The 21,907-nt window shown below is 49.6% G+C and overlaps 1 protein-coding gene and 1 long non-coding RNA gene across 3 annotated transcripts in view; one reads left to right on the forward strand and one right to left on the reverse strand.

Moving 5' to 3' along the window:
• The window catches only part of LOXHD1 (lipoxygenase homology PLAT domains 1), a 165,224-nt gene that overhangs the window by 131,597 nt on the left and 11,720 nt on the right, over positions 1-21,907 (reverse strand). For both annotated transcript variants that reach the window (XM_047827882.1, XM_047827881.1), the window contains exons 3-4: positions 21,183-21,263; positions 19,144-19,328 (exon numbers count right to left, since the gene is read on the reverse strand). In XM_047827882.1, coding sequence (XP_047683838.1) covers positions 19,144-19,328; positions 21,183-21,263 — 266 coding nt within the window. The remainder of the gene's footprint in view (positions 1-19,143; positions 19,329-21,182; positions 21,264-21,907) is intronic.
• LOC125149146 (uncharacterized) lies at positions 3,059-18,556 on the forward strand. The gene is made up of 3 exons (XR_007145821.1): positions 3,059-3,310; positions 6,416-6,509; positions 18,141-18,556. It is a non-coding gene; the product is annotated as an uncharacterized LOC125149146 (long non-coding RNA).

Consider the following 21,907-nt stretch of genomic DNA (forward strand, 5'->3'; position numbering starts at 1 on the left):
CTCTGCCATCTAGAGACAACACGATGCAGAATGTGGCAGGGCACCCATAGAGGACACCCCCGACATACGCCACAGCCCTGAAGGCTGATCTTTAACCTGCTGAGAACCTGAGCCAGAAGGCAGTGATTCTCCCCTCAAACCTCACTCGGTGAGACCCATCACGAGAGAGGGAAGACCCTCCAATCCTGTCCCCAACCGAAGATCTCCGAGATTCTCACCCCCCACCTCGGATCCCCATGAAGCCCCCCTGAGATGGGAGGCAGAACCATGGTCTTCAGAAGAGGCCAGACTCAGGCAACCCCGAGGTCAGTGGCTTGAAATCTGGGCCATATTTAGGCTAGCTTGCTGACAAGGCAATTTCCAGGTTCCTTCCCCCCACCCCCCACCCCCCACCCCCGCCCCCGGAAGCTCCTGAGACACATGGCTGTGAAGAACCAAGAAGGCCTTGGCCATGTCCAGCCGCCCCTGCTCCTGATCATCTTTCAAGTTGCAGAGGCCCCTGGCTGCGGGGTTGTTCTCTCCTCTCCTGGTTGGCAGGGTCTCTGAGAACCTTTCATTCTGGCTCACATCCTTTCTCAGGTCCAGTCTGGGGCTCACTTCACACAGAAGCAAGTCCCCTCTGCAGGGTGACAAGATGCCCAGGGCCCCCTGGCTGTTGATACCAGGGGGGTGGGGGAGGCGCTAAAGGCCACCGCTGAGCATCAGTCAGTCAGAGGGCAAGAGGACGCCAGACAGCACTGGGCACAGGGCAGCAGGAGAAAGGATGAGGGGGGGTAGGGGAGCACTCAGGGCAGGAGTAGCAGACATTCTGCATCATTCCAAAAGGCAGAATTAGACTTAGCACTTGAATTATAAAGAAAGATATTTTAGCTCACCGAAAGAAACGTTTTCTAATACCTGGGGCTATCCAACAAAGGCATGGGATGCCCTTGGGGGAAGTGAGTTTCCCATCCCTAGAGACATCTAAGCAGTCACTTTGTGACAAGCACTTTGGTGGAGAGCCATCTGTCAGGGAGGCTGTAAAGAAAATGCCAGAGGTGAGAGAATGTGAGAACACTAAGGGTCCTTTTCAATCTGCAATTCCATGACATTTGACCAGGAAAGGCAGCCTGCAGACTAGAGAGAGCAGCCAAGAGATGGAGGGGGCCCCTCAAAGTACAGGGGAGGTGCCCAAGGCTGGTACAGGCAGGCCTGGGGAGCAGGACCCTATGCAGGGTTTAGGGAACACACAGCATCCCAGTCCCAGGGAAGTCCAGAGAAGGAGTCATCAGGGCTGGAATGAGGCAATGTAGGAGACAAGCCAAGGGTGGAAGGAGCTTCCAGAACTCTCTGGCTGAGGTGGACAAAGGGCCCAAGCCCAGGGGTCAGAAAGTCAGCTGAACAGAATGCAGTAGGAAATCGGTTCTGGAATAAGGCTGGACTGTTCTCTCACCTCTGCAGAACTCTCTATGGCAAGATGGGGCCCCGGTTCTCCACATAGTTGGCTGAGTGAGAAGCAAGACACCCCCCCCCCCCGCCATGTGCCAGATGACCTCTGACCACACTGGGGAAGGGCTGAGGGCTGCAGCGGGGCGGGCAAGGCACACCTCACAAAACCACTCTGTAAAAGGTCCCAAAGACAGACAATGAGCCTTATTATATTACTGTTCTCCTGCTTTTCGTCCACATTTCCTCTTCAAGCAGAACCCCCATACTATCTGATTTGCCATTTTCCAAACAAGGCCGAGGGCCCAGCGCCAACCCGAAATTGTGATTAAATGCATATCCAGTGGAAAGAGCAAGACGGGATAAAAGCAGGGCTTCATTCTCTCCCGGCTGCCAGACTGTCAGCACAGTGCATCAAGCCTTCCTCCCAAGTGGTCACGAGAGCCCCCCAGTTCCCCGTGATCAGAATTTCAATGAGCACAAACTTGCAATTCTGGTCACAAGTGGGTTTTTACGTGTTGAATTCACCCCTTGGATCTGGTGATCCATGTGAGAGCAAAATGCCCATATGTGAAATGTGGCTGCCTTCCTGGCGAGAGCAACAGGGCCAGAGGGAAAGGTCCGAGGCCAGTAGAAATCCCCGCCCCGGGGGCCAGAAGGGAACAAGGCACAACAGAGAACGGGGATGGGAGGAAGGACTTGAAGGAGGACGGGCCAGGGCTGGCCCACCTTCTAGGGCAAATAATAGGCAACAGTCACCCAGGCCTTGCAGCTCACGAGGTCCCTGCACGTCCTCGATGACATCTGAGCCATACAATGGCCACATGATACAGGCAGGACAGATACTGTTGACATTCTCATTTACAGATGGGGAAACAGAGGCTCAGAGGGCAAGGTGGCTTCCCGGGGGACACACAGCTGCTAAATGATGCAAGAGGGGCTCAAAGCCAGGTCTCCTGCCTCTGAAGTCAGGGCTCTTTTTTAGAGCATGTCATGGCCTCTCAGTCTCTATGTCAGGGGTAGGCAAAACCTGTCCGTAAGGTGCCAGGTGGTAAATATTTTAGGCTTTGCAGGCTGCCCGGTCTCTGCTGCAACTATTCCACTCCGCGGCTGTATCACGAAAGCAGCCCACACACAATACAGGAGTCTTCCACGCCTTCCCCACGCCCCCCACCGCCACTTCCCTGCAGGGCTAGTCCAAGACCCCCGGAGGATGCCTGCAACCCTGACACGGAACGCTTTATAAACTAGGTTTTCTCCTATCCACACATACTGTGACACAGTCTGACTTCTAAAGTAGGCACAGTAAGAGTTTACCAACAGTAACTAATCGTGTTACGACCGTAATAACACGCGGTAATAACAGCGAGGTGAACGCGGTCTCCCTCTCTCAAAATTCCTTCCTGCCCTGTACTCACCCTTCTCCTGAAGATGGGGGAGGACAAGAGCTGCGTGATGACGAAGGGAAGAGAACGACGCAGGCTCCGACGCATGTTACGCTACTACTCACCTTCCGACCCTGGATCAGAGCGAGGATCATCCGCTCGCTCCGGATGCGGGTTCACCTGGAGAAACTCAAACGGCGGGAAGGGAAACGCGGCAGCTACGACGCTACGTAAAAACTACGTCAGCAAAGGGGCGTGGCCTTGTGCCATAAACTTTGTGGGCAACAGACCTCGGAACCTCGTGTAACTTTCCTGTGTCATCAGCTGTTGTTCTTGTTTTAGTTCTTTACAGCCCTTAAAAAATGTAAAACGTCTTTGTTAGCTCCAGATCCTCGCAAAGCTACACCCAGTCGGCCACCGTACTTGTCGTTGGCCACCAGCTGCCCCAGGCTGCCTTGGGCTTTCAGGCCCTCTTCTGTGTGTCTAGGCAGGAACTTCAGGTAACTCTCCGCGCTGCGGCCTGGAACAGGATCCGAGTGGCTTGGTGCTGCTGCAGGGTAATCACAGCACACTCTATTCACCAGCGAAGCAGCTCAAAGCTCTGAAGATTGGGGAACTATTGCCCTTTTTCTGTTGGGCTGGAGGGGGTGAGAAGGGGCATGTCCTGTGCCCAGTGTGGGTAGGCAGGGCCAGCTTTCCCTGCCCATGCAATGCTGGGTGATTGGGCTGAGCTCAATGTTCCCCTGAGTGCAGTGGAGAAAGGGGGGGCTCGGCTGGGGTTTCCTAAAGGTGGGGACAGATGGCAGCACCAGTTCTGCAACCTCGCGTATTGTGCCTTCAGCTCCTTGCCTGCCTGACAGTGAGCAAGGAACAGAGATGAAAAGAGAGGGGAAGGTCAAGTTGGAGGAGGGGCTAGCAAGTTCACTGTGCTTCCCGAGCAAGCGTGGGACCAACATGACCTAGTGATGGATGACAGGAATTGTTGCCCTGGCCAGTTCTGAGGTCGGCCTGTGGTTTAATCAATGCTATTAACATTCTCCCTAGAACTGATTTCTGTCTGGCCTTTTAGGGAGCTACCATTAGTTCATAGGGTGCCTTTCGACAAATTAGAAAAAGGCTTCCTTCCTCAAGACACTTTACTGCCATCTGTTGGATAACTGTCATCATAAATACACAAACCTACAACCTCTATGATGTGAAAGATGTCTCTTTACATAGTCTCAATTGTGCAGTGCACAACCTGCATGTCTGAACCCAGGAACACTACCTTTCAGGGAGTAGTTGCCTTTTGCTGAAGGTCAGTGTGAGCTCAAAGACACCAAAGTAGTTTGAGCATTGATCTGAACAACATACAAGAAGGGAAATAGACCAGAGATTAAGGTAATTACATGGTACCTCTCAGAGCCAAACAGAATTGAGTTGGGGTACTGCACGGATGGCATTAGCAGCAGCCTAAAGACAGATGGCCCTCAAGGCCACAGCATATGGCTGTGCCCTGCTTGCCCTGCCCAGAGAATCCACAAGCCCGGCCTTGCCCCTTATTTCCTCTGTAGCCTCCATGGCAGAGGCACAGGCCTGCTCCCTCTAAACAGGAACCGTGTCCCCTGTGGGCCAGCCGGAAGCTGCCTGTGTGGGCTTCCAGAAAAGGCAGGCACTGGCAGGCCCGAGCTGCCTCCTGCGCCTGGTGCGCCAACCACCCCCACAGCCTCGCCTGCGCTCTGTCTGGAACAGTCAGCACACAGCAGCGACAGGACACATCTGAGAGAACCACCCTGGGCGACGTGGGGGAGGCACAGCCATGAGTGGGCCGGATCCCCCAAATCTCGGCGCTGAGCTGGGCTAAGCTGGTTGTCACGTTCCCGATGACAGGAGTCAAGCAAATGCCCGGAAACTAAGCCTCCGTCCTGCTTGCCAAGGAAGGGACCATCCCACACCCAACGTGATTTGTGCCTCGCAGTAGCTCACGTGGCCCAAGCTTTTTTAGGAAGCTGGGAATCATGAATGAAGTGATCCTGAATTGCCGCACGGTGTTTCTTTCCCTAGCCTTCGCCCCCCATTCTCAGGTCGTGCATATTTAGAATATTTAGACAGTGGCTTCATTCGCCCTGCCCTGCGGGTGAGCGGTGGGAAGGGGTGGCAGGAGGCTGGCTGCACCTGATTCCCTCCCGCCCCCCACCCGAAGCCACGGCTGCTCCCTGGCACCTATCACTTCCACTCACCCAGAGCCAGGCACTGAGGAAGTGCCAGGGGAGAACACGGAAACAAGCGAGAGACATGAAGCGGGGCTGCCCTGGGGATGGGGGCGAGGGGAATGTTCTCTCCCAGCCAGGGAAGGCCCCCAGCTCCTCTGGCCTGCCTGCACCTGTGCTGGGAGGAGTGTCCACGGACCCAAAGGATGGGCCGCAAGGCTACCCGTGGGGAACTGCTTCTTGGCCACTGAGCAGTGAACCAGGTCCTCAGACTCAAGTCTCCCTCCCCTGTTGCTGCCCCCAGAACATTTCCTCTTCCTTCCCTTGGGTCCAGAGGCCCAAATCGCTCACCCAGATTCGTCTGCTTCTTCAAGTAGGACTGGAACTTCTCTGCTTTCTGGAGAATACCCTCAATCTTGCTGCCCTTGTAGACACATGCACGCCGCAAGCTGGTAAGAGCCTCTGATGCTTACTGAGGACTGACTGTGGGCCGGTCACATCTGTTTCTCATGTAATCCTCACGATGACAGACCCTATTACTACTGTGGTCACTGCTTACTGAGAAGAGAATGGAAGCAAGAGGTTAAGAAACCTCATCAAGTTCCCACAGTTAGAAAGGGTGAAGCCCGGACTCAAGAGTTCCGGGCAGGAGGGTTCACTGTCATCTGTCCTTTCGCCCACCCCACAAGGTCTAGCTGAAAGCCCACCTCCCAGGCCCAGGGTGTTCCATTCCAGAACTCCTGTGGCCTGTATCATTTATTTGGCACTTAACACGTGCTCAAGCACAGGCCATGGGGTGAACTCAGCTGAGCCTGGTTACACAAGGACATTAAAACACTGCTTAGCCGGGGTGCCTGGGTGGCTCAGTTGGTTAAGCAACTGACTTTGGCTCAGGTCATGATGTCACAGTTTGTGGGTTCGAGCCCTGCACCGGGCTCTATGCTGACAGCTCGGAGCCTGGAGCCTGCTTTGGATTCTGTGTCTCCCTCTCTCTCTGCCCGTCCCCCACTTGTTCTCTCTCTCTCTCTCAAAAATAAATAAAATGTAAAAAACAAAAACAAAAAAAAATTGCTCAGTCATTAACAGTTGCTCCTGGGTGGTAATCAAGAAAAAATACTCCATCCTTTGTTTTACCCCCAAATCATAGACAGCTAGCACATCTTTTTGGGAAGCTGTGACGTAAGCCTGATGTGATCAGGTATTGAAAGAGTATGGAGTAGGTAGGCTTTTTCTCCTTTTATCTCACTGCGCTCAGCCCCTCTTATCCAGTTCACTGCCAAGCCCCGCAGAGCTATTTCCACACGCCCCTCAGTCACTCGTCTCCCTTGGCTCCCCCTCATGTGGCTCTACAGCAGACCCTCCCCTTCAACCTGCACACCCCAGCAATCTCGTCCATTTCTTCCCTTTCCAACCCAGATTCCACTCTGCTGCAGGAGCTTATCGTCCTCTAATGCACTTCTCATATGCTGCTGGAGGAACCAGAACACCACACAGCCTTCCTGGAGGGCAGGTGAGTACTGCCTGTCAAAAGGCTTAACATTCTGCAAATCCCGGAGCTAACAATTCAGTCCCTGTGCCTAACAATTCATTTATATGAGGAAATACTTGTGTTCATAGATGACCTGTAAAGATGTCTATCACAGCATCGTTAATAACAAAAAATTGAGAACAACCTAAAAATATCCAGAATGGCGGATTGTTGGGGTGAATTATGATATTCACCCATGTGGCCATTTAAAATAATGGTTTAGGAGATTATTCAATGTTTTAGTATTCAGTGAAAAAACCTAGTTACAAAGTCAACTGTGATACAACACTACTTTCTGTCAGTATGTAGTGTTTAATGCATTCATGCATAAAAAAGCACAGGAAAGAGATTCACCAAAATGTTAACAGCAGTGTCTCCGAGGCTCTCCTACACAGGGATTAAGTTCAAGGATCTGGGTTTACTCTTGGGCCCTTCACTTGTATGCACATTACTTAACTACTCTGTGCCTCAGTTTGCTTTACCCATATAATGGGTATAATAATAATAATAATAATAATAATAATAATATATCTGTCATGGTATTGTGAAGATGAGATAGACAGATAGATAGTGATTAGAACAATATCTGACATTGAGTGAATGCCCAATAAATTTTAGCTATTATCATTTTGGGGTAATGGGATTATGGAAGATTTTATTCTTCTTTGAACTCTTGCTTATTTGTACTTTTAATAATTTATACAACAGCCATTTTTCTTTTCCCTGCAATTGAAAACTAAAGATTGAAGTCACCTAAACTTCAATTGAATATTCAATTTGAATAACTCATGCCCTGTATAGTCTGGAAGGAGCTGTTGAGAACTGCCAGCTTGAGGAAAACCCATGCACATGATGGACATCCTTACACCCTCAAGCTGGCTTTGGTACCAGAAACCTTTGAGCTTGCTGGTCTGGGCAGCTAGGAGGCTAGGGGGAGGGTTGAGGACTGGATGAAGGAAGAGAAAAAACAAAGGCAGGGGCCACCTGATAGACATTCAGCTCCAGGTAGGTGGGAACCCCTTCTCTGACACCCCTGCACCACCCTGGCCGATGCTTGGGGCTCAGGGGAAGGGTCCAGCAAGAAAACATTGGTGGCTGGAATGGACACCCACGGCTGGATCAGGCCCAAGGCAATGTCTGTATCATAAGTTCTGATTTCATGCACACAAACTGCAGCTCTGAGAAAGTATTCTCCATAAATGGAGTGGGGAGAGTGTTATTATAAACACCTATTTGAAAACCTCCCTCTGTCGAAAGCCTAGCAAACTCCATCTCAACTATGAAGTCTCAATTGGGCATCACTTACTCTATGAAGCCTTACTGATTCCTCCTTCCTCTATGCTTCTAGTGATAGAGGTCAGTCCCTAATAAGAACATTTTGCACTCACTATTTCCTGGCTTGACCCTCTCCCCTCTAGTTGCTAAGTTCCTAGAGAGAAAGGTCTGTACATATTTATCCTGAGTAAAGGATCCGGTACATAGAAGATTCCCAAATAGTGCCCATTGAACCACTGAATGACATCGGAGGAGCACAAGGTGGCATCTGGAGCCCAGGGCACTAGCTCTGCCCACACTGTGTCACCAAGAGCAGGTGGCTTAACTTTCCAAGGCTTCTGTGTTCTGCAAAATGGAGGAAGAGCAGATAAGGTCCCTTCTGGTCCTGAAATTCTCTGATACTCGTCACTGGGGCCTCATTGGAAACAGTTCTCTTCTTCCCACTCTTTCCGGAGATGATTTTCTGCAATGTTAGGTGGGAGCAGATGGGGTGGGCGGGGAGCTGCTGGGAAGTTCAGAGGAGGAGAGCGCTGCAGGACTGGCCCAGCTCCCCCCACCCCAAAGCCCTCTCGCTCTGAGTCCAGCTCTGAGTCCATGGGCCCAGGACCACCTCCCTAGAGGTCAAAGGAACAGTAACTCCCAACTGGCATCCACAGCAAATCTAGCTCAGAGGGCTTTGGATAACGTTTGAGCTGAGTTGAGGGGACATCTCGGGGAGAAGGAAAAGTGTTTGGAAAAGAGGCACTCCCTGCAGGCTTTAACTGAAATCAAGGTCATCAGCCTGTTTCCAGTTGTCTAGATGAGCCTGCTGCCTTTTAGAGGCGATCCCGGCACTGAGTGGCTCCAAAGTCCTATCTGATTCTGAAAGGCCAGAATCTTGAGTCTATGCATCTCAGAGTCAGAATAAGCCTGGATGTAGGGGAAGAAGAAGGTAAAGCATCAGGATCATAACCACCACCACAATACTCGTTTACTCTATGTCCAGCACTACAGTCAGTCTTTATGTACATTTCCCCAATTAATCAGCCCAACCACTTTATGAGTGGGAATTAATATCCCCACTTTACAGATGAAGAAACAGAGGCACAGAACTTAAGACATCTGCTCATGCTTACCCAACCAGTAGAGTGGCAGGGCCAGGTTTTGACCACAGAGAAAGGGAGTCCAGAGACCAAGCCCACAGTGGGGAGACAGACACTATGCAGAAGAATAGTAAGTATTGGGGTGGGAGTGAAATGAGGAAGAAGTGTCCGCAGCAGAAGGGAGGTCACCGAAAGCCAATTTCCCCTGCCCCATGGAGGAGGGCTAGCCCCAGACCCGTCCTTCTCTCTTTGGATATGACACTCTACTAATCCTAAAAAGACCCCCAGAGGCCACCTAATGCACCCATTCTATAGAGGAAGAAACTGAGGACGGGAGCGAAACTGAGCTCTGCCTTCGGTCTCATCGCTACTGGTGGCAAAGCGAGAACTAGAACTCAAGGTATATAGTCTCATGTGCTTTCTGAGCCAGAGAGCTATATTTTTTAAAATCAATGATTTAATTACTCTGTGGTGTCATCCTGTAGAATGTGGAAATAAGTCAGGGCTGCTGGCTTGTGTGACAGAGCCCTCGTGATAGGTGCTTTCTGCATCGATCACCCAGGCTGCTTTCATGCTGCATCTGCTTTGGCACCAGGCAGTTCTCAGGAAGGCCCATCATAATCCACCGCAGGTCAGCGAAATGTGCACATGCCCCTAAAATGTTAATCATGATCCCTTTCTCGTCCAATCACTTCTTCAAATGCACCGTGGGCACCATGCCCAGCATGGTCTTGCCAAGACTGGGTGCACATCTGGAGCTGTGTGATAATGACTGTGTAGCACAGTGTGGGCTCTAACAAAATTATAACCCAGTTGCCCGATGAAATCACTGGGAGTGGAAACAGTGATTATGCTGGACAAACACAGTCCCATTTCTACCTGTTCTAGCTGGCCTATGGGCAGCTTTCAGCCTCAGCATTAGCTGTCCTATTTGCTATAGCAAAAGAGAAGGAGGAGGAAGAGGAGGAGAAGGAGAAGAAGGAGAAGGAAAGGAAGAAGAAGGGGGAGGAGAAAAAGAAGGAAGATGGGGAGGAGGAAAAAAGGAAGGAAGGAAGGAAGGGAGGGAGGGAGGGAGGGAGGAGAGGAGGAGGAGAGGAATGGAGGAAGGTGGGGAGGGAGGGAGGAATAGAGAAAGAAAGGAAGAAAGGAAGAAAGAAAAAGCCCCAGACTTGGAATCTGGAAGAAAAGGGGGAATTCGCCACTCCCCAACCTGCACGCTCCAGGCCCGCCTCCCCAGTGGTTGCAACTTCTCATGGACCCCCCTTCCCTTCAACGGCCAGCCCCTCGGTCTCTCTGGGACACAGCACAACATTGGCTGCAGCCATGTTTATTATTAACCCACCAAAGAAGATAAATGCTCCTTTAGAGAAAGGGTTGTCCCAAAGGAAGCCTAGGGAACAGGCTCCACTGAGAATGGGGAGCGACAGGACCCACTTCAGACAGGGCCCTTCTGAATGCAGGGCCTCCTCCGCTGTCTGTGAGGCCTGGGTCTGCAACATCGATGAGCTGTTGTGCCTGGGTTCTGACAGCCCTGGGGTGTGAACAGCCCCCAGGCCAGCTGGAACTCAGCTCTTGGCTTCAGAGGCCTGTCGCATTGCCAAGTTGGCAGAACTTTCCCGAAGCAATGTGGTGTGGGCTCAGTACTAATTTCAGCCACGTGATCATCTCAGTGCTTTTTAAGGTGGGCGGGTTTGTGGGTTGGTGCTGGGATGAGAACAATTACTTGTCCAGGAAGCAGGAAATGACATCATATTGGCAGTGAGAAGGCCAGGCAGGGTCTGTCTTAAACAGGTCTGGCCCTCTTCAGCCCCAGAGATGTGTCCTGAGCCTCTCTGGGGCCAGAGGGATGGGCAGCCCTGTGCTCTCAGCCTGTGCAACTCTGTAGCACAGTCACCAGTTGCACCTGGGTGCCGTGCCCATGAATGTCACACCAGAAGTAACAACATCAAGGTTCATCAAGGGAGTGAGTTCGGGGAGTGGGAGACCCGGAGCCAGGTAACAGAGACAAGGATGCATTTAGCTAGCAGAATACCAGAGAAAGCCAGTGCTACAAAGGACCTCGGAGAACGTCTAGCCCAGCCTTCTGGTCAGATGAGGAAGCAGCCCAGAGAGGACAAGTAACCTGCCTAAGGCACACAGTTACCAAAGGGCAAGACTAGAAGCCCGTTATCTGCCTCCCACTCCGTGGTAGAGCTCTTTTCACCCATCTCTGCTGCTGGCCTTCATAAGTGATTGTGTCTACACACACACACACACACACACACACTCACACACACACACTCACACACATGACTGTTTCTTACTAATCTTCACTCAAGTCCCTTAGTGCCAGTGACCAAGTTGGCAGGTACAAGAGAAATAAATCACCAGGTGGGTGGACCCCAGTGTTATGCCCAGAGAAACCTGAGCTTGGCTGGAGAGCCCAGACAGACACATAGTCAGCAGTTAGCACCCAAAGAGGCCAACAGCAGTCCCTGAGATACGGAGTGTCTCAGCTATTTAGCCATCTCAAAATCCCTGGGGGCTACAACCACCCCATCAGCCATGGTGGCTCCTTCTGGGTACAAACTGGCCGGATCATGCCTACATCTCAAGGAGCAGGCTGAAAAGCTCCTCCTCTCTGCCCTGAGATTCCTTACACATCCTTGATGCAGTTGGGTTGGGGGAACCCCCTGAAAATCCACTTCAGTGGATGGCACAGACTTCAATTTCTCCAGAGTTTGGAGGAGGAACACCCGAGGTGAGGGAGCAGCCAGTGCTTTCCAGAGAGGCTGGGGCTTCCCCCGCAGTGGGGTTTGGGTAGCACAGAGAAGACTGAAGTATAGGATAAAAGAGAGCAGGTGGGGGGAGGGGGACCAGGAAGGCACTGGCTCTGACATTTCCTGACCCTGAGATATGTTTTAGTAGGAGATCCACAGTTTTCTCTCTAACCAACTTGACACAGAAGCATGGGAGCAAGGATACCCCTTCCAGGCAGCAGGCAGGCAGGATTCTGGGGCTCTGGGGAGAGCAGTCCTACTGGGTCCTTGTGGGGCTTGATGGGACAGGGCCCAAACCCCAGAAACTTCTGTCAGCAGTCTGGCTTCACTCCACAATCTGGGAGCAGGTGGGGAGAAAATGTCTCATTCTCAGACCCGTTTCCTATGGGTCCCTTGAAACTTCCTCATGGTTTATTAGTGCTGGAGAGAACAGCTTTCAGAGACACCGCCTGCCAGACACTGGAGCCAACACGATCTGAGCAAACACGTTGACAAATGGGAACTGGGACTAAGAATGGGACTAAGGAACACAGGGAGAGGTGGGAAATGCTCTATGCATGCTCACCTTGACCTTTGTTGCAGGTAGAAAATGGGGAAAGTAATAGACCTTACCTCCTAGGAGTGCTGTGGATTTGTACAGTGTATACACATGAAGACACAAGACTACAGAAGTATTTTGTCCAAAGGTCACATAGTTAGAAGGTAGCATTTGGGGATTTGAACCTAGGACTCTTATGACTTGAGACATGGAGCTGTGGACCATGTGATACCTTCCACTCCCCTTGAGGGTAGCTCGTACTATGATGGTCTGTGCCCTCACTGGACTGCAAGCAACTGGAAGGCAAGGGTGATATCCTTACCCCAGACTCAGCATTTAAGAGCAGCTTGGGGAGCAGAAGGGCATGACCAATGACAGCTGCTAATGGTGATGCTTCACTTCGAGGCCTGGGAGACTGTGCTGAGATTCTGGCCAGGGGCTGCCCTCAGTGTATAGCTGTCAATGCAGCTACCCTGCCCCTCTGGGTTCTGGGTTGTCAAGAGGGGCAGCCATTCTAGATGGAAATCCTCTCGGAAGAGAGTCAGGCATGCATGGCAATGGGGGGATGCCAAGAGGCAGATGGCAGGAGGGAAAATTCACTACAATTCTGGAGTGGTTCGAGAGCCAAGACTGTGTTCCCAGGGATAGTCAATGCAGACATGCTGATAAAACGGCTGCCAATGCTCCCCAGACCCGAGTAGGTGCCAGGACCCCTGACACCCACTCTAAGAGGGAGATGACCATAGAGATGGCTGCTAGCTCCCTAGTAGTGTGCATGTATGTCTGCAACTATTAATCAGGAGGTGTGGTGTCTCCTGGACCTTCCCACTAAGATGTGGAGGGGAGCCAGCCAAGAATGGGATACCCGCTCCTGCTGACTCATGTGGGAATGAGTCAGGACAATCCAGGATGTTTCTCCAGAAGCCTTGAAGTCCTGGGCAAGAACTGAGGACTTGGGGTGGAGACAGCATTTTCATCTTTTCTTTTGGGGGGAATAAGAGCCCTTTGGCCTCAAAGCCAATGTGATATATTGTCACTGTGAAAAACGGTTAATGAAAATGTAGGATGGATGAAAAGAAGCAGGACATCAAGGGAGCTTGAATATCCAAACAATCTTAAAAGAAAGGAACAAAGTTGGAAGTCTTACACATCCTGATTTCCAAACTCCGTCCAAAGCTACAGTAATCAAAACAGTGCAGTAGACTTCAGGACAAACATTTGGGTCAATGAACAGAATAAAGAACCCAGAAATAAGCCCTTGTGAATATGGCCAAATGATATTTGACAAGAGTGTGAAACCATTCAGTGGGGGAAGGGACAGTCTTTACAACAAGTGATGCTAGGAAAATTGGTTCTCCATGTGCAAAAAAATGAAATTGGACTCTTATAATGTCCACAAAAATTAACTCAAAATGGATCAATGACCTAAATGTAAGATGTAGAAGTATAACACTCTTAGAAGAAAACATGGGGCAAAATCTTCATGATATTGGGTTTGGTGATGTTTTCTTGGATATGACACCAAAAGCACAGGCAACAACAGAAAAAATAATAAATTGGACTTCATAAAAATTAAAAGCTTTTGTGCACCAACAAAACTCTTTCAACAGAGTGAAAAGGCAACCCATGGAATGGGAGAAAATAATTGTAAATCAATCACATCTGATAAATGATTAATACCCCCAAATATATGCTGGATGGACCCATACAACTCAACAATAAAAACAGACAACTCAACTTTAAAATGGGCAAAGGACTTGAATGGACATTTCTCCAAAGAAAATGTACAAATGACCCACCAGCACAAGAAGAGATGTTCAACATCACTAACTGTGGTTATTATTTTAAAAACCCAGAAGATAACAAGTATTGGTGAGTATGTAGAGAAGTTGGAACCCTTGTCCACTGTTACTGGGAATGCAAAATGATGTCGCTGCTGTAGGAAACAGTATGGCTATTCCTCAAAAAAGTTAAACACAGAATTACTACCCGATCCAATAACTCCACTGCTGGGTCTGTACCCAAAAGAAATTAAAGCAGGAACTTCAACAGCTATTTGTACACAGTGTTCATAGCAGTGTTATTTACAATAGCCAAAAGGTGGGAAAAAACCCAAATGTCCATCGACAGATGGCTGGATAAATAAAATAGGGGCTGTGCATATAATGGAATATCATCTAGCCCTGTAAAGAAATGAAATTCCCACACATGCTGTAACATGGATGGAGCTTGAAGACATTACGCTAAAGTAAAATAAGCCGGTCACAAAAGAACAAATATTGTATGATTCTACTTATATGAGATTCCTAAGTCGTCAAATTCATAGAGACAGAAGAAAGAACAGAGGTTGCCCAGGGCTGGAAGAAATGGGAAAGGGGACCTATTTTATGGGCACAGAGTGTTAGTTTGGGAAGAGGAGCAAGTTCTGGAGATGGATGGTGGTGATGGATACCCAATAATTAATTTATTTAATGCCACTGAGTAATGCACTTAAATATGGTTAAGATGGTGAATTTTATCTATGTCTTACTGCAATAATAATAATTTTTTAGAAGAAGTAGGCTAATGGAGTCAGGGAGACCTATGCACTCTTGTTCTGAGGAGTCCACTCCCCCCGCCGCCCCTCACCCCCGCCCATCACCCGCCAATCCAGAACATAGGGTTCTTGCCTAGGAGGTACATTCTTGGGGATCACTGACAAACCAGAGCTACTCAGGGATGCAGGCTGGGCATAAGCCACAAGAGGAGAGGCCAAGGAACCTGGGGATGCAGTCCTGAGAGGAGGGCAGCCTTTCTTCACATGGCTGAAAGGCAGACATGAAAACATCCAGGGTGTTTGTTAGCAGAGGACTGCAATGGACAAGCAGAAGTCCCAGGGAGAGTGTATGGGTTTTAATTGCAGGAAGAGCTTTCTGAAAACCAGTGCCCCTTAGCACTGGGATGGCTGAGCTGGGTGGTTGGGAACCACCCACCGTCAAGAAAGGCTGGATTCAAACCAAGGCTGGAGAAGCAACTGATGTGGACGCTGTGGAAAGGATCCCTGTGACAGTTGACTGGTCCTACTAACCCCCACGAGCCCTAGCTGTGATCCTTCAAGCCTTGATCTCTTAGGGGCCAGGTTGGTTGCCCTTGGTCTTGGAGACACAGGAAGCCCATTCCAAGAATTAGGAGCCTCGCACTCTAGTCCCAGCTCTATCAGTGGTTGGCTGGTTGGTATTAGATGAATCACCACCTCTCTGAGCCCTCAGTTCAGTCCTCTGTGAAATTAACCCCTGCCTGCCATCCTTCACCTTGCCTCCCCCAGAAGTGTGCTAGGGATGAAGTGAAGCCAAAGGACTCTTGAAGAGAACAGCCCAGATACCCTACCAGCCCTTCTCCCCTCCGCCCCACTTCTACTTTCCCTTCCTCACAGATCAGGGCTGGTAGTGTTTCCCAGGGTGCAGTTTGCACACCACGGGTGGCACACAGGATGCTAATGGTGATACAGGAGGGTTATCTAATGTTACGTATTTGTTTTCACATGTGCTGATATTTACAGGAATTGATAACAGTTTTTTGTGATAGTGATATCTGCTTTCTTTTAAAAATAAACTTACAAGTAAATATATAAGTTGCCAAAAGTGAGTTAAAGAAGAATAAGTAAACAAAGAAAATTGCTTACTTGAATAAGACAAGACTCTTAAAGATGGAATGTGAGCAGCTGGGGTTCGGGAGCCTCCAGTGGTTGAGGGGATAACACAGCTTGTCTCCCTGGTCCCCAGCAACAGATCCCCCCCCAGGTTTGGCAGTCAGATACAAAGAAAACCAAAAGGTGAAGGGTTTGGGTTGGCTCTGCTACCTGGTTTTCTTAAGGTGCCAGGTGTAGTGATTTTACCAACCAATTGAGAACAATTGAGAAATTGAACTTGGGCTCTAGGATCTTCCACCCACACAACTTCATTCCACACTAACTGAGTTAGTCATCATCCCCTTCCTTCTTTTGAACCTCCTGTCCCTGCTTTTTCTCATGGCTACCTTTACCCTTTGGGCTCCATGAAGGAAAAGGGTGGCCCTGACCAGGCATTCACCCCAACGTACTAGGAATATGCGGGGCATTTTCCCATGTTTAAAGAGAACCCAGAGAAGGAAAAGTCACCTCCGTGGCAAACGTCAGGCACTGCGTCATGCAGGAAGGGTAATGTTCTTGCCAGGGCAGCAGTCCTAAAGCTACACAGCTCACCAGCAACCACAGGTGCCGTGTCTCTAACTAAGCATGATATATGAGATCCCCTATAGAGGAACCATCTAGAAACCTGATCAAGGTCCAGTCCCTCCGCCCCTGCCATTTTCTGCTGATCACCTTGGCCAAAAGGTCAGTCGGTCAGCCTAGAACACCTACCCTCCTTGAAGAGCAGGAACAAAAGAAGGTTCCAGCTATTTATCAGACAGAGCTTCAGGAGATGGTCCTGGAGGTGGGGAGAGAGGAGCAAAGCTACCCAGCTAATGACTCACTAACCCTTGGAGGATGAAATATGCACTAAAAAGTCCCCTTCTTAAGCCACCATCCCACGACTTAAAGTATTTTCATATGTCAAACTGCATGGATGAAGAAATAATTATCTTCCCCATTTTGACCATCAGAGGCTCCCCTGCAGCAACCAAATATCAAGTGGGTATAATTCCAGGTGAAAAGCAAAGAGAGTTTACCTTTTGTTTACCAATGCAGTCCTCTGAATATTCGAAGATCCCTTTTTTCATTCCTTCTTTCAGAATCCAGCCTGGAATTACTAAAACTCCAGTGCCTCCAGCTCATAAAAGGGCAGGGGGCCCAGGCGGTCTGATTCAGGGACAAGGTCAGCGGGTGTCTTTGTCCTTCCTTTAAGAGGCAAGAACACTACCCTGGATGATTCTTGTGAAAAGCTGGGGAACTATGGGGTCACATGAATTCTTTCTTAATGGTGACTTCTCATAAGCTCTTCTAACAGGGGAACCCTAGATTTTCATGTGACCAAAGCAAACAGTAGCATGAAGAACTAAATAGTGGGAAAAGGGCAAAAAAAAGGGGGAGCCTGGGAGAATAGACAGGAAGATAGCCAGCTTGACAACTTGCTAAGGATTATTCCTAGTAAAGAGACTGGATCAAGAAGTAAAGATACGTAAAGTTTTGACGAAAATCTATGAAATTCACCCCAGTTGAAAAGACAGGCATGGGGTATGGGCAGATAATTCACACACACACACACACACACACACACACACACACACACACACACACTACCAATGACCAATAAACACAATAAACACATGAAAAATATCCAGCCTCACCAATTACCAAAGAGGGAACATTGTAAAACCCCCTTTCCTAGCCAATTAGAAAATTAAACAATACTAAGAATTGAGGGTGAGGAAAGTGGGTGCTTTTGCATAGCTGGTGGGGTTATGCACTGATGTACCCTTTCTACGGCATTTTGGAAATGCCCATTAAAAGCTTTAACCATGTGCATTCTATTTGACCTGGAAATTCTATTTAGGAATTTATCCTAAGGAAAGAATCGTTTGTCTGTGCAAAGATTTGGGTGTATTATTTATATCAACAATAAAATTTTAGAGGGGGACATGATGTCAATGTCCAACATAAGGGATTCAGTGAATGGATGATGGTGCCCCTCTATACAAGGACACTTCACAGCCACTGCAAGCAGGGGTGTTGAGCCATATTTAATGGCATCGAAACAAACATGCTCTAAAACAGGATGTGGTACCAGTCCATTCTCTCAAACTATGCATAGAAAAGACTAGAAATGGGGGCACAAACATGTAACCAGTGATGTTTCTCCAGATGATGGAATTACAGTATTCTTTTTTTTTTTTTTTTTAATGTTTGCATGTTTCTGTTTTCTAAATTTTCTGCAATGGTCAAATTTGGCTTTTGTCATAAGAGAAAGATCAATAGCAACTCTTTTTTTTTTTTTTTTTAAAGAAACAGTGAAGTTGCAAGGAATTATGGTGGGGGCCACAGAGGAACAAGGCAAGTTCAAGATCAGCTGGAAGGTAGGAAATCAGAGGTAGACAGAGAAAGGCGAGCTGAAGCCCAGTGGACACAGAATATGCTTATTTCTGCCCAGCTGGGCTGCAAGAGAGGACGGAACCTGGAGACGACAGGGCACACACTGGAAGGCAGAATCTAAGGAGTGCGTCCGCCCTCTGTTACTCTGTTGAGCGACCCCGGCAAAGTCACATGGCTATCAAATGCCTTCACCTCCAAAAGTCTATGACACTCTGCAAGCAAGGTGCTATGATGGTGGTGCCCACGTGTTATGTCTCCGTTTTTGGAAAGGCAACTATGTCCAATAATGAGGTGAGGTGAGGTCAGAACTTTAGGGGACAGAGTGTGATTAAAACAGGCCACGGGATACGGTGTGTGTTTTTACATGATTTGTTCCCCCGCCTCCTGTTGAGCTAAAATGCCCGAATTTAAGGCCTTTGGCCAGAGATGCACTTGAAATTAGTCGTTTCCCTCCTCATAGAATCAGGAGGAGGTAGGGACAGCTTGATGGAGCCCCTGTAGCTGTGAGTTCTGATTCCCATCTGCCCTGCCCTGGCCGTAGCTCACCTTCCTCTGGGCATCAGAAGAAGGGCAAAGAGATAGGAAGACGGAGGCAGCTGCCTTTGAACTCAGAGAGGACTCTAGGTAGATACCCATCAACAAGAGATGTTGAAAACACAGGATATGCCCAGGGCTGCTCCCACCCCTCCATCATGCCTCCTGGTTCGTTTGCATTTCCCATTTCCTTGAGTCCCCAGAGCACATAAGCTTGCTCTTGGGGAGGTCATGTGGAAAAGACGGGGCTTCAGCTGGGCCCCAGCCAACTGGAAGACCCTGGACAAGTGGCAAAGGGGACACGGGACTGCCCAGAGCAAGACAGGGACGGGGGCCAGCCCAGGCAGGGAGGGACGGCAGGCAGGCCTGCCTCGGCACTGACCTCGGGGCATGTCCATGGGGTTGAAGCTGGCTAGCAGGTCACGGCACCACTGGCGGTCACCTTCCACCTTGCTCAGCCAGTTGTTGCAGTTGAAGTAGTAGCGGAGGTGAGGCCGCTTCATGTCGGTCACTATCACACGATCCAGGTACCAGCTGGCGTTCAGGCCGGTGTTGTCATGCTCGATCCTGGGGCAGAGGCAGACACCCACATGTCATTGGCAGCAAGAGATGACACCCTTCCACACTGGCATACCCAAATGTTCACTCCAAAGAGAGCTTCCCTCATTTTGTCGCGGTCGCTTTCCCCCTCGAGCCTCAGTTTCCTCATCTGCAAAATAGGAATACCTTGCAAGGTAGATGTGCCTATTAATGAGTGTTAACGTTGTGACATCACCTGCAAGGTAATATTGCCTTCCACGGAAAGTCCAGGATTGCCCAGGCTTGCAGCGGGACCATCTTGAGCTTCACTTCTCTCCCTGATCCCCAGACCCCCAGAGACCCCCAGACACTCCCCTTAGTCTCTCCACCCAGAGAATACCCTGTAGCCATCTACACTGATGTTGCCTCACAGATATATCACATGAGCTGCGTGTGCGAGCCATGTACATAGGTTTAGATTTTCTAGATATCTAGAAGCAAAAAAAAAAAAAGCAGGTGAAGTTCATTTTAATAATACATTCTATTTCATCCATTTATCATTTCAACATGCAACCGTGTGACAATTTATCAGTGCAATATTTTATATTCTCATACTAAGTTTTCAAAACTCCGTTGTGCTCATATATGTACGGTGCATCTCAATTTGGAGTAGCCACATTTCAAGCACTCAGGAGCCACATGTGGCCAGGGGCTACTGGATCGGGCAGCATAGATCCACACTCTTCAAAATCTGGCCCTCCAAATTTCCTGCACTTCTGATAGTGCCCCTTATCCTTGGCAATCCCAGTTTTTTCTCTGAGGTCAGTTTCTCCCCCAGACCTTGACCCCTGCATAACCTCACTTTATGCCAAACATCACCTCCCTGTGCACTGCAGTGGGGCCTTATCTTTGCAGGCCCTCATGGGACAGACACAGCTCACAGCACACAGCCCCGATGGACCGATGACCCATGACGTGCCCGAGGATGTGTGCCTCTGTCTGGCACAGAGCCCAGCACCTAGTGGGACCTGAGCGTAGTGGTTGCCTTTCCCCACAGCAAAACCCTCTTCCCGACCCTCCCCTTCCCTGTTTGTCACACCCTTCCCTCACACACCAGTGCCAGGGCCCTCATTTGTCCCTTTTTTCCAAGAAAGACAGTGCATGGTCCTATACTTTCTAGTGGGAGGAAGACAACTTAGGACTGAGGCAGCCAGGCCCTAGCCTGGGTGCAATCAGACCCCAGATGGTGACATTCTGACAAATGGGCATGAACTTGAATGGGTGTGGGTCGTAGGGAGGGAGGAAGGAGGGGAGAAAGGGGGGCAATTGAAGACTCTTCCTTGGCAACCAGGCTGATAGAATTATCCTTCCCAGCACACTCACACAGACGCCCCCAGAGAGAGGCAAGCTCTCTGTCATAAGGCACCCTGCAATGTGACCCAGCATCTCTAATACTTGCTGAGTGCCAGTTACCATCTGAGCACTAACTTGTTGAGTCCTCCCTAACTCTAGGTGGTAGGAATCGTTATTACAAATGAGGAAACTGGGGCTTGGAGAGGAAACGCCCGAAGTTCCACAGCTAGCAAATGGAAAGGCAGAAGTTTGAACCAAGGCAATCTGGACTCAGAATCCACTCTTAACCACTATGCTAGTGCCTCTTAGAGCATATTTCCCAAGTTTGTGAGAAATTGTCTTAAGTAGTCTCAACACAGAGAAGTGAATCTCTAATGGGCAAGTTTAGGGAGCCATGACTCAGCATGGGTGGGAAAGATCTGGGCCTTCAGTCACCCCTCAAATGACACCAGGGAGTAACTGACATCCAGAAAGTGTCAGTAGTGACATCAGTTCCTAATCTACTGGTTTTTATCTCACTTGCTTTCTGGTCAGGGGCCAGATTCTCACCTGATTTTGTAGATGAGGCCCACGTTGTTGGTTCTCACCCGGAAGACGTCGACATTGGCTTTCTCAAAGGCAGATTCACTCCTACAACGAACACGTGCACACTTAGTAATCTGCACTCGGCTCACAAGCCTGGGAGGAGAGCCAAGGGCTGGCATCCCCCTTCTTCCTCCACCATCCCAGTCCTGGGAAGTGCTATGAGTAACCACTCCCATTCTGAGACTCCTTTCTGACAGAGGGCAAGGTCGGTTACTACTCGTTCCTTGCTTTCACACTCAAGTTGTCCTGTGATGTTCGCCACGCATCACTAAGGCAGGTATGGTGGGCAACAATTAGCCCCATTTTACAAACAAGGAAACTGCCAATTGATCGCAGATCTGGGATCAGAACCTGGATCCCCAAAGTCATGACCCAATGCCCTCTGGCTGCTCTGCGTTGGGACAGCGGAGGAGGAAGGAGGCCATAGTGAACGCCATGGTGCTCTTGGGTCTGCAGGCCCCCGGGCCTCTCCTCACCTGCCTTGCTCTTGCTGGGGGGAGTTGCAATGGCAGCCCCAAGCAGCAGATGCGGAGCTTGGGTGGTGGCCCATGGTCCTGCCATTCCAACAAGAAAGGAAATGCTCAACCAAAAAACCAGCAACCAGGGAGGCGGGTGGTGAGGGAATGCATATCTGGCGTCACAAAGACCGTGTGAACAGAAGCAAGTACACCTGAGATGTTCCTCAACGA

Source organism: Prionailurus viverrinus, chromosome D3, assembly GCF_022837055.1.
Source record: "Prionailurus viverrinus isolate Anna chromosome D3, UM_Priviv_1.0, whole genome shotgun sequence".
Classification (NCBI taxonomy): domain Eukaryota; kingdom Metazoa; phylum Chordata; class Mammalia; order Carnivora; family Felidae; genus Prionailurus; species Prionailurus viverrinus.